This window comes from Megalobrama amblycephala, linkage group LG24 (genome assembly GCF_018812025.1).
Source record: "Megalobrama amblycephala isolate DHTTF-2021 linkage group LG24, ASM1881202v1, whole genome shotgun sequence".
In the NCBI taxonomy this organism is placed as follows: domain Eukaryota; kingdom Metazoa; phylum Chordata; class Actinopteri; order Cypriniformes; family Xenocyprididae; genus Megalobrama; species Megalobrama amblycephala.
The window spans coordinates 27,783,619-27,801,219 of NC_063067.1; the positions used below are offsets into that span (position 1 = coordinate 27,783,619).

At 37.9% G+C, this 17,601-nt stretch overlaps 2 protein-coding genes across 4 annotated transcripts; both read right to left on the reverse strand.

Annotated features, from left to right (window-relative positions):
- Positions 1–1,617: 1,617 nt before the first annotated feature.
- LOC125260604 (putative nuclease HARBI1) lies at positions 1,618–3,349 on the reverse strand. The gene is made up of 4 exons (XM_048179059.1): positions 2,878–3,349; positions 2,693–2,808; positions 2,485–2,596; positions 1,618–2,390 (listed from the first exon to the last, which is right to left on the reverse strand). Exons 1-4 carry the CDS (start codon positions 3,347–3,349, stop codon positions 2,020–2,022), a joined length of 1,071 nt encoding a protein of 356 aa, XP_048035016.1. The 3' UTR covers positions 1,618–2,019.
- Positions 2,912–5,975, reverse strand: LOC125260605. 3 transcript variants are annotated; one of them, XR_007183084.1, is made up of 9 exons: positions 5,599–5,975; positions 4,602–4,672; positions 4,338–4,514; positions 4,186–4,247; positions 4,017–4,103; positions 3,888–3,929; positions 3,646–3,819; positions 3,452–3,566; positions 2,912–3,047 (listed from the first exon to the last, which is right to left on the reverse strand). XR_007183084.1 is itself a non-coding variant. In XM_048179061.1 (9 exons), exons 1-8 carry the CDS (start codon positions 5,754–5,756, stop codon positions 3,531–3,533), a joined length of 807 nt encoding a protein of 268 aa, XP_048035018.1. In that variant the 5' UTR covers positions 5,757–5,975; the 3' UTR covers positions 3,291–3,432. The 3 variants fall into 3 exon arrangements, 2 of the variants coding, with proteins under 2 accessions (XP_048035018.1, XP_048035017.1); XM_048179061.1 differs by lacking the exon at positions 2,912–3,047 and adding an exon at positions 3,291–3,432 and having other exon boundaries at positions 3,531–3,566; XM_048179060.1 differs by lacking the exon at positions 2,912–3,047 and having other exon boundaries at positions 3,541–3,819.
- Positions 5,976–17,601: the final 11,626 nt, after the last annotated feature.

The following is a 17,601-nucleotide window of genomic DNA, read 5'->3' on the forward strand; positions in this document are numbered from 1 at the left end:
TATACTAAACCATTACAATTTCCCTTTTTTAGTCCAAGCCCAACCCAATAACCATTATGACATTACCCAACTACCAGCATAACTACACAGTGCATAAAGTAGGGTCCATCAAGACATGTTTAAGTTACTTTGATAAAAAAAGCATTTTATCAGTTCACAAGGTTCTGAATTATCTTACACACAAATCTATAATTGTGACATAATATATTATAATAATCCCATACACTAGGGTTGCATAACGATTAATCAGGATTAATCTATTGCAGAATAAAGGTTTTTGTTTACATCATATATGTGTGTGTACTGTGTATAATAACTTTGTATAAATAAATACACACACGTGCATGTATATATTTAAGAAATGTTTACATATTCATTTGTATATTTATGTATAATTTATATTATATATAAATACTTAATATATAAATATATATATGCATGTGTGCATATTTATATATACATAATTATTATTCACAGTTCACACAAATATATGATGTAAACAAAAACCTTTATTCTGCAATAGATTAATCATGATTAATTGTTAACCCTACCATACATGCAAACACCAGTGCATGGAAATAAAAAATAAATAAAAACAAACTAATATATATATATATATATATATATATATATATATATATATATATATATATTTTTTTTTTTTTTTTTTTTTTTATTATAAAGAACAAAGTTGCACATTAAATAAGGTCTAAAATTAGCATTAGGTACATAAATCAAATCAAATAAATAATTACAAAATCTTATTGTATGAATTAAATATAATTATTTTTTTAGAGCTACAAAAAGTTATTTTCTCATTGTCTTAGGTTGTTTGATTAACATTAAGGACACATACTTTAGTAGGTTGATTACTGTCTCTTTAAGACCAGGGGCCTGTTGCACAAAAGTAGGATAAGGGATTAAGCCAGGATATCTTGGTGATCCTGGCTCAATTGATCCCTAATCCGGTTGCACTAAAGCTGGATAGGGGGCAGGAGGATATGTTATGGTATAAATTACCATGGAGATTTATTCTGTGGAGCTAGCCTGCTCCAGACCAGGCTAAATTCCAGGATCTATTTAATCTCATCCCTAATGTCAGTCAGCAGTCGCCACAAATGGAAACCAATAGTTATTTCACTGCTCACTATACATTGTTATCACATATAACTAGACCCACTGTCATTATTTAAACGTTTGTGATCATTAATTTCAATCATTTTGGATAAATAATGATTTTTAGATGATGTTGCTATCATTAGATAATTTACAGTTTCCAATAGACTATAAGGCTATATATAAAATGATAGAATATTAGGGCCACAGAGGGAAAAAAAAAGACAAGTCATAATATTGTAACCAGTTGTTTTAAAGGAGGACAGTTGTTAAAATGACAGATGTGGGGCATTTCGTGAAATTGTACTTCAGTATGGTTTCATAAACAAAGACATGCTGATGTGCCAGAATATGAAGTATCACATTGTCATAACTATCAAAACTGTAAAAAGAATATGTTGCTTTTCTGCAGAAAGAACCAGCCTCATAAATTTATGACTTTATCCTTTTTCCTCAGTGGGGCCCTAGTACTCTGTCATATAAACAAATACACATTCCATATGAATATAAAAACACAATGTGTAACATTATGTTCCTTTATTGAATAAGGACAAAACAAAGCAGGTAAACTATCAGCTCCTTTCGAAACTGAAGTCACAGTGACTCTACAAGATGGAAAGCACAGAATCAAAGCATATTATACAAAATGATACATACACATTCAAAGGTCTGTATATAACACACCCTGCATGTCTGCACACTAAAATAAATGCAGGACAAATCCATACACATCAACTGAACAGACAAATGAATGGATGCAGTAGCCTCCCTGCAGCCTTGTATTACACACAGTATACCGCACAAACATCATAAGAGGCCAAATTCGTAAAAAAACCAACCCAAAAAAACCCTATTTCCTCTGCCACAGCAGGACATTTTTTACCTAAATTGAAAGCACACATACTAACTAAAATAATTCAACACATATTGGTCCCTCAGCAGCCGACCACTGTCGTCATCAGGGAAGATTGCCGGATTGTCCCAGTCCATGGCTGGTGGCACTCTGGGGGCCCTCTCCTTCCTCAGGCAGGCCACATTGTGGAGGACAGCACAAGCCACAGTAATATCACATGCCCTAACAGGGTTGACCCTTAATTTGTGAAGGCAGTGAAAGCGTGCCTTCAGGAGGCCAAAGGTCATTTCAACTCTGGCCCTGGTCCTGGCATGGGCATGGTTGTAGGCCTGCTGTGCTTCCTGGGGGTCTGTGAAAGGTGTCAGGAGAAAAGGCTGGCAGCCATACCCCCTGTCTCCCAGCAACACACCAGAGAATTCACCTGTCAACACAAAATCTCATCATTACTACCTCATAAACACAGTGATATTCTTGACACAGCCATGATGGTTATAAATAGGGGTTGTGTGGCTTACCTTGTGATAGGCACTGATAGATTTCAGAGGCCCGAAAGATTCTGGAGTCATGGACTGAGCCAGGCCATTTTGCCACAACATTGCTGATCACACAGTCAGCATTGCAGACCATCTGAAATCATAAGATGAGGAATATTACACCAATCAATGCACATCATTGGCAATGCAGAGTGTTCGTCAATGGACAATATCAAAAAGTTATGTTCACCTGAACATTAATGCTGTGAAAGGATTTCCTATTCACAAAATCGGCCTCATGGGCACCTGAGGGGGCTTTTATCCTTATGTGTGTGCAGTCCACTGCACCAATGACATTGGGGAAACCTGTCACACAAAGTAATGAGTATCCTACTATGTGTTAACAGTTGTCCTGTAATTTGTAGATCCTCTTACCTGCAATCCTATAGAACTCCTCTTTCATGTCACAGAGTCTTCTGTGGCCAGGGAAGGAGATGAAGACATCTGCTAATGCTTTGATAGCCAGACACACACTCCTTATTGTGCGGCAAATTGTGGCCTTGTTCAGCTGTTCTGCATCCCCCACTGAGTACAGGAAGGCTCCACTAGCAAAAAAGCGCAAGGCCACACAAACCATTTGCTCCACACTCAGTGCATGGCTCCGTGCAGTGCGGTGCTTAATCCTGGGACCCAGTAGTCTGCATAGATACCTGATGCCATCTGCAGAAAACCTGTATCTTTCATATAGATGGTCATCAGGGAAGGCCAGTGGGTCCAACCGGTCCCTGAAGACCCTTTCTCGCCTGAAGGCTCTCCTCAGCACAAGTGCTTCTTCATCCACCACATCTCGCAAGAATGGGCATGCCATTGTCAGAGCAGAAAGGAACACACAATTTTGGGCCTTCATATAGGCTAGTGGCCACACCTGGTGCTGGGGGGGTGGGCAAAAGAGGCCGGTGCCTTATAACGATGACTTGGTTGTACTGATTGCTGTGAAAATAAAAAATACCTTAGAAAGATGCCACCGTCCTGTGTGCTCACAATAAGAGCTCATATGTCATGGCTCACTTGACTTTACGAGAATATACCTAATTTTTATTTTGAGCTGTGTCATCTTCTTGGAGCTGGGGGAGGAAAGAAAAATAATGATTAATACATTTGTGTTACAGTTAGCATACAGTGTACATTGAAGGCATATCTCACCTCCCTCTCAAGTTTTTTTATTTCAAGGTCCAGTTTCCTAATTGTCCTCTTTTTTATTTCGGACTCCAGTGCAAGATTTTCTATCTTTTTCTTCTTGTACTGAATGTCTATGTCTGCCAGTTCTATTTGGCGCCGGAGGTGGTTGCCATACAACTTTCTGATAGCTTGTGAGCTCTGTGAACACAATACAATTAGCGCAGCTGGAATTTGGCAGGATGTGGTGTCCTTTTATTAATACGCACTATGTTGCCAGGCTGGTTTTCCCACTGTATAGCATCTGGGTCCTGTAAAAGAAATTAGATTTTTTGATTTTGATGAGGACTCCTCACCATTGTAGAGTAAATAGTACTTTCACAGTCTTAACATGATACCTCATGCCTTCTGGAATCCACAGAGATGGTCTCCTCCTCATCATCGTCTCCATCATGTGCTGTTGCTGCTGCACTGGGGCTTTCACCCTATCACATTTAATCGGATTCATATTGAAGCTAGTAGACAAGACATGCCAGGCCTACAGTATGCCTTTGATGGAGTACTCACTGGATCAGCATCGTCTGGTGCTTGTGCTGGTGGCTCTAACAGGAACACAGTGCTGCCAGACACTGCAAGGCAATAGGTAAACCAAAGTCAGACAGTCCAAATTGATTCAATATGAATGTGGTTGTATTCCATGTAGAGATGGAAGGACATACCTTGAATGAAGCGGGTGGCATCTTGGGAGGAACCTATGCTCGTCTCTTTCCCCCCAGGGATCCCCTCTAAGACGGGCCTGCCTTTATTTAGCTCCAAGGCCATGTCCTCTGCTGGGGTAAGGTCAGCCTTTGGTGACCCACCACCCGTGCCTTGTCTGTGGGTATTCTTTTTCACTGCTAAAACAGTACAGACAATGTGTGAGCAGGCACCTTCTGGGTACAATATATGCTTGTGCTTTGTTAAATATTAGTCAGGGACCATACCATTCTGCAGAATGTTCTTGTATTTGATTTTGACCTGCTGCCATGTCCGTTTTGGCCCGTTCATGTTTAATCTACATCACACGCACACACACACACACACACACACACACACATTCTTTATCACAAGAACATTTAATGGAGTCACACTGACAAAAATGACTTGGTATTTTTGTATTGTTTTCAGTAAAAATATAAAAAAAAAAAAAAAACACTAAAGATGTATTTTCTTGATTTTCTAAATGACCTAGCAAAATAAGTATAGGTTTAGACCAAAAATATAAACTTCAAGTAAATGTGTGCTTAAAACAAGCAAAAAATTTAAATATCTGTCAATATAATAAGAAAAATTCTCTTGAAATAAGTTTACTTTTTCCATAAACACTTACTTTTAGAAAAGTTCTCTTGTTTCACTGGCAGAGTTTTTTGCTTATTTTCCTAGGTTATTTTGCTCTAGAAAATATTTAAGATTTTTTTTAGATATTTTTTTTTGACTGAAAACAAGACAAAAATACTAAGTAAGAAAGACATTTTTGCAGTGCAGTGAGCAACCAACCTTGGGTCCTTTGAAAGGCGCTATATAAATTAAAGTGATTATTATTATAGCTCATCTATGTATTCAAGAAAATTTTATTTATATAGCACTTTTCACAATTGTTTCATTCTGTCAAAGCTGCTTTACATTAATAAAAGCAGGGGAAACACAAAAAAAACCGGTGGACAACATAATAAGCAGAGTACAACGGCTAAGATTAAACCGTACTGAGCGTAGTAACGTAAAATAATAATGTAAGGCTTTAATAATAATATATCATAGCTTTATACAGTGTGATGGAGTTACGTTACACAATTTCACTCATATATGCAGTGCATTTCAATAAAAAATTTAACCGTTTCATAATTACAGTACAACTGCGTTTTTGGAGATGTGAATTAAATATTTGATTTGTAATTGTGATGTTTCAGCGGAGCGGTGAGTGTGTAATTGTGCACTACTTACGCATTCAGGCGGTCTGCAATACTTTGCCACGCTTTTTCTCTTTGCTTTATCACTGTGGCGGTGTTGCCTTTCTTCTTAATTATATCTTTTACCTCCTCGTATGCCTCCATGAGGATTTGTGCTTCCGACGGGGAAAAGTACGCGGCTCTAGTTGCCATGGTAAATCAGTTAATCTGTGATCTGTGGCGGGGTCTATTTGAGTGAGCCGTGAGCGCGCACCTATCCAGGATTGGTTTCACCTGGCTTAATGAATCCGTGTCTGCTCATCCTGGCTTGGTCTTTGTGCAACCAATTAAGCCTGGACGCACATGTTTTGGCTTTATTGAGCTCAGCTGAGTCATTTATCCCGGATGTCTTAATTCTACTTTTGTGCAACAGGCCCCAGGTCTTGAATACACCTTGGGAGTACCCTGTCTCATGATCTTCACATTGACTTTCCGAATCCTGCCATCATGGCTGGGGAAGGTTTCCACAATGACACATGTGGTCCACTCATTCCTTTAACTTGAGTGTCTTTTAGGAGTACCACATCTCTTGCAGGTTTCTTTCTGATCTCCACTTCTTGCGAATCTGGAGCGTCTTCAAGTATTCTTGCTTCCAGCGTCTCCAGAAAGTTTCAGCGAGGCTTTGGACTTGTCTCCATTGCTTGCTATAGAGATCTTTGAGATCCATGTTCCCCAGAGGAGCAGATACTGGGTAAATCTTCTGAGTGAGCAGCATTGCTGGTGTGAGAACATCTGGCATCCCTGGATCCCTGGACCCTGGATGATAGCGGTAAATCTCCTCAAAGCATTGATGAAGCTGGAGGTTGACATGGTCTCTATGACCTCAATATGCACCGCTCGTGTACTAAGACAGGTGAACATAACTGCCAGCGTTTGTTTTCTACATAACCACCTCTGGTCCTGCGCGACAAGATGGTCCAAGGTCCGAAGACGTCAAGTCCAACATTCGTGAACGGAGGATCCATGGTGAGTCTGTCCAGAGGCAAGTCAGCCATTTTTTGTTCTTCCAACTTTCCTCTTAATCTTTTGCAGGTCACACATTTGTGAATCACACTTGACACCAATCTCTTACTTCCTGTTATCCACAGTCCAGCTGTTAGAAATGCGCTTTCAGTGAAGTGTCTTCCTTGGTGAGCAACCTGTTCATGGAGGTGTCTTACCAGCAGAGTAGAGACATGATGGTTTTTTGGAAGAAGAATAGGATGCTGTTCTTCCCAGGACATGTCTGCTGACGATTTTCGACCTCCAACTCTCAGCAAACCATTATCATCAATGATGGGATCCAAACTTCTGACTGAACTGTGTCTTGAGACTTCTTCACCCTTTGAGAGGTTTTTAATTTCTTGTTTAAAGAAGTCCTGTTGTACGCTTTTCATAATTATGAGTTTTGCTTGAGGAAGCTCACCCATTCTCTGTTTGTGGTCTGTATTTTTGGAGCAGGCTCTGGCTCTTTGAATGAGTCTGACTGTTGCACGGGTAAGTGATTTCCAACTGGAGAATCTACTAAACCGATATGAGCTGATACTTCCACCTGTAACTTTTGTAGCATAGGTTGAAACTTGAGGGCGAATTTCTGCATCAGACTCTGGATGTAGAAGATCAAATATCTCTGGCTGAGGAGACTCATCCAACTCAGGTCTCGTCAGAAAAGCTGGACCTGTAAACCAGGTGGTGTCCTTTAGGAGAGCGGCTGGGACAGACCTGGATCCGTGATCCGCAGGATTATGGCTGGTGCTGATGTAGTGCCACTGAGTAGGGTGTGAGCATTTCCTGATTCTTGTCACTCTGTTTGCGACATAGACATAGAAGTTCCTGGACGTGTTATGAATGTAGCCAAGTACAATAATGCTGTCCGTGTAGAACTTGACTGTATGGATATCCACATCGATTTCATTCATTATCAGGTCTGCAAGCTCTGTTGCCAAGACAGCTGCACACAGCTCCAAATGAGGGACAGTGTGCGCAGGACGTGGAGCCAGCTTGGACTTCCCCATGATGAACCCGACATGACTGTGTCCTTCTGCATCAATGGCCTTAAGGTATGCTACAGCGGATATAGCTAGAGTCGATGCATCCGCGAAGACACAAATTTCTCTGTATACAGTCGCAAGCAGAGAAACAGAAAGGTAGGTCCTCTGGATCTGGAGTAGCTTAAGTTCCATCAAAGAATCTTTCCAGGCTTTCCACTGAATTATTTTGTCTTCTGGTAGTTGAGTGTCCCAATCGTACTCTTCTAATGAGATATCTCTCACCAAAGCCTTTCCCTGAATCGTAATTGGTGCCACAAACCCGAAGGGATCGTACACACTATTGACTGTCGAAAGGATGCCCCTTCTAGTGAATGGCTTTTCCTCATCAGACACGCAGAAGGAGAAGCTGTCTGTTTGTAGGTCCCATCTGAGGCCCATACTGCGTTGGAGCGGCAAAGGGTCAGATGACAGATCCAGATCCTTAATATAGACACAGTAAGTGGTGCGTGAAAATAAAGGTGAAACGGCCTTTTGCTATACGGCCTTTTGCTATCCCTTTTACCTGACATTATTCTTGTGCACACAGTAAAACACAGACCGTTCTGTTCAGTGTGAACGTACAGAACTGCTTGTGTTTCCGTGTGTGCAGATGAAATATAATCATCCGTAACATTCCTCTGCCGATTGTCTCTGCATGCTTCAACTCTCACTGCACCACAACTGCTCCTGACAAAATGAAATGCAATGAAAATGATTTGGCGGTCTTGCATTAAGCTGCAGATTTATATATGATGCATAAATTAAAATGATTTACTTTTCATGCAGTAAACATTTCTGGATTCATTTAACATTTTAACTTTCTGCGTTTTTTTTTTTTTTTTTTTTTTTTTTTGTTGTTTTGTTTTGTTTTTTTTGTTTTTTTTGCTCTGGATCAGTTTAATAATTAATTTAATAATTCATAATATTTTGACAGCCCAAAGGGCTGCAGTCCATACTTCAAAGTGTAAATAAGGGCCATTAAAGTAGCATTAATGGGAAAAGTGTACAGTAGGTGCATTGAAGTGCATTATGAATACACAAATGTAATAAAACTTCTGATCAGGTACATGAATTTCTTTCGCCATTTCAAACTGACTATATGTTGTTTTCTTTATTTGTCATAATTACAAATATTTACTTATGTAACTACTTTCTATATGCATGTATATGTTTGCAACCATGCAAAATTGCCATTGAATTAAATTAAACAATAGCCTATCTGATATTCAAAGTGTGAGCAAATTATTAAAAACGGTAAAGGTCATAATTATAAAACTTACTTATGATTTTTTTTTGCAACTCAAAACACATTTCCTGTAAACTTATCTAGGCCAATACTATTTTATGCCAAACAAGTAGAACTCAAATACTGTTCATTGAATTGGACATTTAATCATAACAGGTCAACATAGTATTCAACAAAAATTAATTGCTAAAGTAAAAATGTAACAAATTAAATCATTTTATGGGCAAATTTCTCGGGCCAGTTGTTCAAAAGGTTTAATCTGGATCAGAATGATCTGGATTTGGAAATCCCATGTTTTGCTATCCAGGATCAGGTAATCCATCTTACTTTTGTGCTGGTTTTTCAAATAAAAATTGGATTGGATCACCCTGATCCAGATACACACAGATTACCAAATCTGGATTACCAGTGCTCTACGGAGCCCCTAAAGGGACATGTTGATAGAAAGAATATGGGTTTTGAATTAAAAATAACATTTTTGTTGGATATTTACAGCTGTTTGGGGATTGTTTTATGGCACCAAAATCTTTTTTTACTTTACAGTAGGTTACCGAAAGGCTAAATATGTTCAAAATAGGTACTGCAGTCCAAATTCAAAATATTGTTTGGCCCACCCCCTTGTTCAAAGACGCGGGTTGCCAGGTTTTACAGCATATGGTTGCCAGCAACAATAGGGAGCGCAATTGACAATGAAAGCTGAGGAGACTTAAACACTGTAAGGCTGTAAGCTTAAACACTGTAAGACTTAAACACTGCAATTTATCTGTTTTGTATGAAGAGCCAATCAAGCCAAAATTCATTCTGGCACTCTCACATACATACATTCTCCTTTTACATAAATATATATTCTCCTCTCACACACATACATTCTCCTCTCACATACATACATTCTCCTTTTACATACATATATATTCTCCTTTTACATACATATATATTCTACTCTCACACACATACATTCTCCTCTTTACATACATATATATTCTACTCCCACACACATACATTCTCCTCTCACATACATACATTCTCCTTTTACATACATATATATTCTACTCTCACACACATACATTCTCCTCTCACATACATACATTCTCCTTTTACATACATATATATTCTCCTCTCACATACATACATTCTCCTTTCACATACATATATATATTGTCCTCTCACATACATACATTCTACTCTCACATACATATATATTCTCCTCTCACACACATACATACATTCTCCTTTTACATACATATATATTCTCCTCTCACACACATACATACATTCTCCTTTTACATACATATATATTCTCCTCTCACATACATACATTCTCCTTTCACATACATATATATATATATATATATATATATATATATATATATATATATATATATATATATATATATATATATATATATATATATCTCCTCTCACATACATACATATTCTACTCTCACACATGCATGTCTGAAGAAAATATGTGTATGTAAGAGAAGAATGTATGTGTGTGAGAGTAGAATGTATGTGTGTGAGAGAGTATGATGGAAACGGAAAGAGTATGATGGAAATGGAAGGCAGGTCAGGAGCGATCATCACGTGACGTTCAGCTTCTCAGCGCTGCCCCGTCCTGCCGACTTGATGCATATATGAAATGCCCTAGAGGTAGGAATGTTCAGATGCTTTGCATCACAGAAATACATTATATTTTAAAGTATATTAAAATAGAAAACCATTATTTGGTTAGAGACTTGAGACTTCTTTTAAAAACATTATAATGGCAATGTGTTCAATCTTTTGACTGGTACTGTAATTTAACATAGGCCTATACAAAATTTTCTTCATATCATGTGCAATAATACGTGCATGCATGAGATCACAAAAATCATGTTTTTTTTTTGTCCTGAGTGGACTTTGAATCCTGTTATCAGCATGATCACAGAGGGTTTTTTCACAGCCTACCTGACTGAAAGGCCTCATTAATATGCAAGTCATTTCAGGTCATTATTATGCAATTCTTTTGTCTTCTCAGGTGAGAATCACCCATTATTCATGATGATTCACGCCTCCACGCATACTGTGTTTCTTGACCAAAAGTGTCTTAGAAAATTTAAATCTCTCTATTGTTTTTTATGAAGGAGTAAGAAGGATAATGTTACGTCTATGACGTATTGTATGTTGTGTACGCTGTGTATGTGTGTCTCTTCTCTGACAGGATTGGCCTATGGCTTAATGAGAGACTGCTGATTGATTGGACCTGAGAGGAGACCGGGACTATAAATTCTTCTGGATCTTGCTGGAGGGCGCTCTCACTTTTGCTCTCGCTTCCTCTGTACTCTTTGTTTGCAATGATCTCTTCTGTGTGTCTCTCTCCCTGATTACTGTTGTTCATGTGTCAATTCTTGGTGTGAAGCTCTTAGTGAAATGCTGTTAAATCAAGTTATAATCTAAGAGAGTATTGTAAACCATTGCGAGAGCCTTGTGTCCTGAACTTCATTGTCTGACATGTTTGTAAACCATGTGCGAAGCTGTAGGGGGTGAGTGCCTTGATTTTTGTAGGCCACTTGGCCACCACCTTTTCTCCTGTTTTGTGGTTTAGTTAAGGAGTGAGGTTATGTTGTTGTATTTTATTTCTTTATTTTTGGATGCGCAGGGAAGTTAGTTAATTAATGGGAAGTTAGAGTATTGTTTGTTTATTATTTTGACATTTGCTCACCCCTGATCATTTGCTTCTGTTCTTTTGTTTATGTACTTTTCATGTTTTTTTATTATTTCTAACTGCTGCCGCACAAAAAGACTGAGCAAAGAGCCTAAGAAAAATTAAGAAAATAAAAATGAGTACTTTAACGGCCATTTCGTGTTGTGCCATTTATGTTGCAGTCCTGACCTAGACCGGAGCCGTAACAATAATTTTTACTTCATTCTGAAGCAAAAACTCTAGTCTACAACCTCCAATACCCAGAATCCTTGTGAACACAGTTTTAATATATATTTTTTGGCCTTATTTCAGTGACTTAAGTTTTTTGTTTTTTCAATAACCACGCATTAAACATTATTCCTTCAAAAACACAAACATGTACATACATGTTCCTCACATATTATTGTAGCCTAGTTTGTGCTGAATACAGTGTAATGACACTTTTGTCATTAATATGTTTATGAACAACTGAAAAAAGCTCAAATGTCAGGGCATGTCAAAACTTCTCCAGGGCCCCAAAAATCCTCAGACCCCTGAGGGTTAATAAAATCAACTCTTTATGCTGGGTAGAATTAGCCCAACCTGTGTTCTGTCCTATGTTTACCCAGCAATTGGGCAAAAAACAACCCAAAATTTACACATGAAAATGTGAAAGGAGAATGTAAGTGTGTAAGAGAGTAGAAATGTATGTATGTGAAAGGAGAATATATGTATGTGAGAGAGTAGAAATGTATGTGTGTGAAAGGAGAATGTATGTATGTGAAAGGATAATGTATGTATGTGAGAGAGTACAAATGTATGTGTGTGAATAGAAATGTATGTATATGAAAGAAGAATGTATGTGTGTGAAAGGAGAATGTATGTGTGTGAAAGGAGAATGTATGTGTGTGAGAGTAAAAGTGTATGTGTGTGAAAGGAGAATGTATGTGTGTGAGAGTAAAAGTGTATGTGTGTGAAAGGAGAATGTATGTGTGTGAGAGTAGAATGTATGTGTGTGAGAGTAAAAATGTATGTATGTAAAAGGAGAATGTATGTGTGTGAGAGTGCCAGAATGAATTATGGCTTGTACGGCCCCTCATAGTTTTGATATGCTGTTGTTCATAGAGATATTTAGATGGATTCAGAGGCTTTTTAGTAGAGATGCACCGATTGCAATTTTCTTGGCCGATTCCGATTTTTTGTTAGTGTGATCGGCCGATCCCTATTTTTTGCCGATTCCGATTTTCTTTCTAAGCACTATAAATGACAACATATACAAACAAAAATCTACTTTTCTTCAATGCAGAGTTTTATTTTCATAAAAAAAACAAGTAAAAGTCAGTAAAAAAATATAAACAGCTCAAATAAATGCAATAGAATAAAGAGAGCTATGAAACTAAGTTTTTCGGGTTAACTGCGTTTTTATTCAGGTAAGAAATACTACAGAAATTAAAGTAATCAAATGTAAAATAACACATTGTGTTATGTTGCATTGGTTACCTTAATTTCTGTAGTCTTTATTGCAAATAATTCTTACCATTACATTTCTACAACGTATTCAGTCAAGAGAAGAAAGTGATTTTCTTTGTCTTTTGTTATTTGATTAACATGACAGACAGCAGCAGGAATATTGGACTGCTGTCCCTTTACAGTATTTCACAATTGCTAAAACACTAAACCCCATTCTCTGAACCCAGTGCTCAGTGGCCTAAACCCATTTGTCGAATCAGTCACTTTGTAGGCAAAACCTTAAACAAGTTCAGGTAGTTAAGACACTGTTTGCAAATCTCATCCACTCTTCAAAACTCTAAACACATTCTTACTCACTAAAACACATTTTGCACTGTGTTGCCAAATGGTAAATACATGTGGCAAAAGTTAAACACAACTACAACCCAGTTGTCATCCTTTAAACACAATGACTCAAAATTATTCACACTTATTTCTAATGATGTGATCAAATCAACTGTATAAAATACAGGTCAGTTCAGAGTGCACAGGTGACACAGGTGCTGAATGATGATACCAACAATAGATGGAAACAATCTGAAAAGTAGAGGAGGAAGAGTATGTGTAAGAGGATGATGAGGAGAAAGAGCAAGGGGTGTAGAGACAAGGCTGTCAAGGCTGGATCCGGCACAGGTTTTTCCCTTTGCCTGGCAAGAGACGACATTGCCTGTGATGTGGAAAATGTCCTCAACAATATTCAATAATATTCAACAATATTATTGATCTGACAGTACTGACATTATAGGATGAGAACTGAACTAAGCTAGCCTAGATGATGACAATCACTGTTTTCTGCAGAACTGCTTTATAGAGGAAAATAATTACAGTAATTTACATAATAATTGATGGTCTTTACAATGTAAGTGAATCAACACTGAACTGACTTCAGCTGAACAATGACACTATTTTCTTTTAGAGCTGTACAGCCAAAATGAATCCTCTTTGCATTACTGATCATCATGTACCTGCTATCACTGTAAAGCTGCTTTGACTATACTATACTATACTATACTAGACTAGACTAGACTAGACTAGTATCTGTGTAGTATAAATTGCAATTGAAATAAAGGTGACTTGACTTGATTTAGGCTGGACCCAACATGAAGACGTGATGCTGAAGCAGAATGAATCTCTCACTGACTCTGAACTTTGTTTTTTTGTTTGTTTGTTTTTTTTTTTGCTTGTTTTTTTGTTTTTTGTTTTGTGTGTACTGTATCATACTTTTCATTTAGAGTTTTCTTTGACCTTTTAGTCATTTGCATTTAGACTGCTGTATGTTTGCAGTATGTAAGTACTGTAATATACAGACATTCAATACAACATAATATTGAATATAATACTGTACTTGCAGTACATACAGTATACTTTAAATTCACATTACTTGTGATTTCTATACATTTTATGTAATGGCAAAATGTGTTTACTGTGTTTACTTTTTTCTGTAACCTCATGTTCTGGATGTTGTGTTTTCCATTTTTTAATGTAGTGTCTAATGAATGATCTGTAGTGTTTATATATTGTTTAATGTGTGTATGATCTGAAAGCTTTGTTTGATTTTGCCATAAGAGTCAGAGGTTTTGTGAAATTAGTTTGAAGATTGGATTTGTGTTTAATGTTTTGAGAAAATGAGTGATGGTTTCAAGAAATGTGTTTTAGCAATTGTGAAATACTGTAAGAGTTTATGAACGGTGTTCAACGGACCCAATACTGTTACACACAATGAGTTCACTTTCTTAGCTATTTAACGATTAAAAACTGACAATGTTTATCTGTGTACTCGCCAAGATTGCCTGTGCCGCTGGTTTTGACACATTTTGTATATATTTGACAGTTTTAGCTCAGTAAGCCACTCATTTTGGTACTTGTGACTCTGTTTGACTTCTGTCTCTGTTCGTGGCTTGTCCGCTCCAACGCTCAGTGGTGCGCGCGCTTTTGGTGTGACTGCGAAACCTGCGGGAATGACTAAAATTATGCGCAATACAAGCACTACTTACCGGAGCGAATGAGACAAGAGAGAGAGGAGGCACCCGCGCGGGTGTGTGTCACTTCACCATGACAGAGAAGAGAGCGAGAACGCGCAGCTGACGTTATTGCCTGATTCTCTGACCCAGTTCGTTTGCTGGTTTCCATGGTTGTAATACGCTGTGTTTTCCGCCAACTGGCAACCTGTGATGTCGAAATACTATTGGATAAACTGCAGCACAAGGTTTCGCACAGACCAAAACAAAAACAGACATTCCACACAGAGACCACACATTTTCAAAGTAGAATATTTGGCTGTAGCAATGTTTTTCTGAGAAACAAGTAGGTGAACTTGGCATGTTTCCTAAATATCTGCAAACATATTGGGGTATTTTTATGCTTTATTAAAGTCAAAATCTTACATAGAGCCCCTTTAACGTGCTAAAAGTTACAATGCGAACGAGCGCTCACGTTGAACAACAACTCACTCTGTCTCTAACAGTTCGATTGCATAATAGGCCTACTGCTTATTATGTAGCCCTATGTGTAAAGAGAGAGCAAAAGATTAGCCTATGATTCTACACTCAATCGACATCAAAGTGCAAAAAACGATGAAAATACTTATCACTGAGATGATGGCTGATCTGTAGTGATTATGCGAGAATAGTGAAGATTGCAGCCATGTCTTTGACAGCTCGATGAATGTTGAATGTTGAGAGGCTGACATAAACTTAAATGACACTAGCATTTAACATATCCTGTCTAAAATTGTCATTTTTTCATTAAAGTAGTAAATCAAACTAACATTTTCTGTGATTATTTAGATAATCATAAAATAGACCTGTAAATCCATCGTGAGAGGAACATGCAGATAACGATAAAGTCAGACTGGATTTAAACGAGCTATAGCCCGCACCGGAAGTGGCATCAGCATTGCGGACTCAGACATGTGTCAGCGATCTTTTATACTAAGTGTAAGATAATGATTGGGTATCTAAACTAATTGGTGATGTAACATTGAGTCTTCCTGGCAGAACTTTACGCTAGAGCTTTCATAGTTAACTTAAGCACTTTAATGTTCTGCACTTGGGTGTTCAATTCCAGGTTTTTTGGAATCGACTCCAATTCCCGACTCCTAATATTGGAGTCGGCGGAGTCGGCGGAGTCGGCGGAGTCGACTCCTCGACTCCATTTACTTTTAATCAAAAGGTGTGTTCGACATCGGCTGCGGCTGGATGTAACCGATCGGCGAGATTAGCCGCGTGCAGGCGGGGAGGAGCTGAAAACGGAGACTGAAGTCGGTCACTTTCTGCTTCCCGTAGTGACGCTCGCGCTGCGTTTGCATCGGTTTGCATACTTTATCACAGCTGAAGTGAAATAAATGCAATATTTGACTAATACACTGATGTTTCAGAGACCTTTTCATTCAAAACTTTATGTACTGCTTACAGCGTCTGTTTTTACAAGAATAAAGTTCAACATAAGCATGTTATTTAAATAACAATGTAGTGGGGTCTTTGTTTTTTATCCATTTTATTTTGATAAACGACACAATACAACATCGCGACTGCATGAAAAGAGCTTTAACTGTTATAAAAACACAGATTTTTGAGCATTAGTGGAGCTGAAGGCGTGACAATAAACACGAAACACACGTGATCATTGTCATGCGGTGAATCCGGCCAATCATGAAACAGCTGTGTTGTCATCAGAGCTCGTGCAGCTCCTCTTGAGAAACTGCGCTGGCTAACTCAGGCGGCTGATCTCGAATCGCTCTCGGGGTACTTTAAAGCCATATGTCACAGTCACATGACGTTAGCGCTGTCTCAAGTCGGACAACATTTCTTACCGGCATGCACTGCTTCAAGTCAGCCGCCGATCGGTCTTTGCAGCGCTGCATCAAGTCGAACAAGCCTAAAATCCGCTTGTTATAAGTCGTGACGTAAGGAACGCCGTTTCTGCGTCCAAGCCTTGACTCGTTTCACTTGAGAATACCATCTCGACGGCCGCTATTAATTCATATTAAACATTTAACATTTTAAAGTTAACCATTTAAAATAGTCTACACAGCAGTCTCCATGCTCACAGCGTCACAGACATTTAATATTTTAACGATTTATAAAAGATGAATCATTGTCTGGCCATCTGGGATTTTGGTATGGAGATAAAGGTTATAATTTTTTGGTAGTATTACACCACATCGTGTGTGTGTGTGTGTGTGTGTGTGTGTACATATTAGCACCGTTTGTTGTTTTCTTGTGGTATGAGTACGTTTTTATTATTATTATTATTATTATTATTATTATTATAACAACATGAAACACAGAATGTCAATAATAAATGCCAGGGAGCAGGAAAATAATATACCTTTTAAAAAGATTCACAGTTTTTACAGCTCTCTTATTGGAAGAGTCAGAAATCAAATATACATTTTTAACTCTTCCAGAAAAAGGTTAAAGAAAGGCTTACACTTACAAAATTTACATTTGTGTACAAAATATTTGGCGAGAAACAAAATAAGACTATCTATATATTTCAATTCAGACCTAGTGGAATGATACTATTATTACTATTACTCCAATAGGTCTGAAATATATTGTTCGCTGCAAA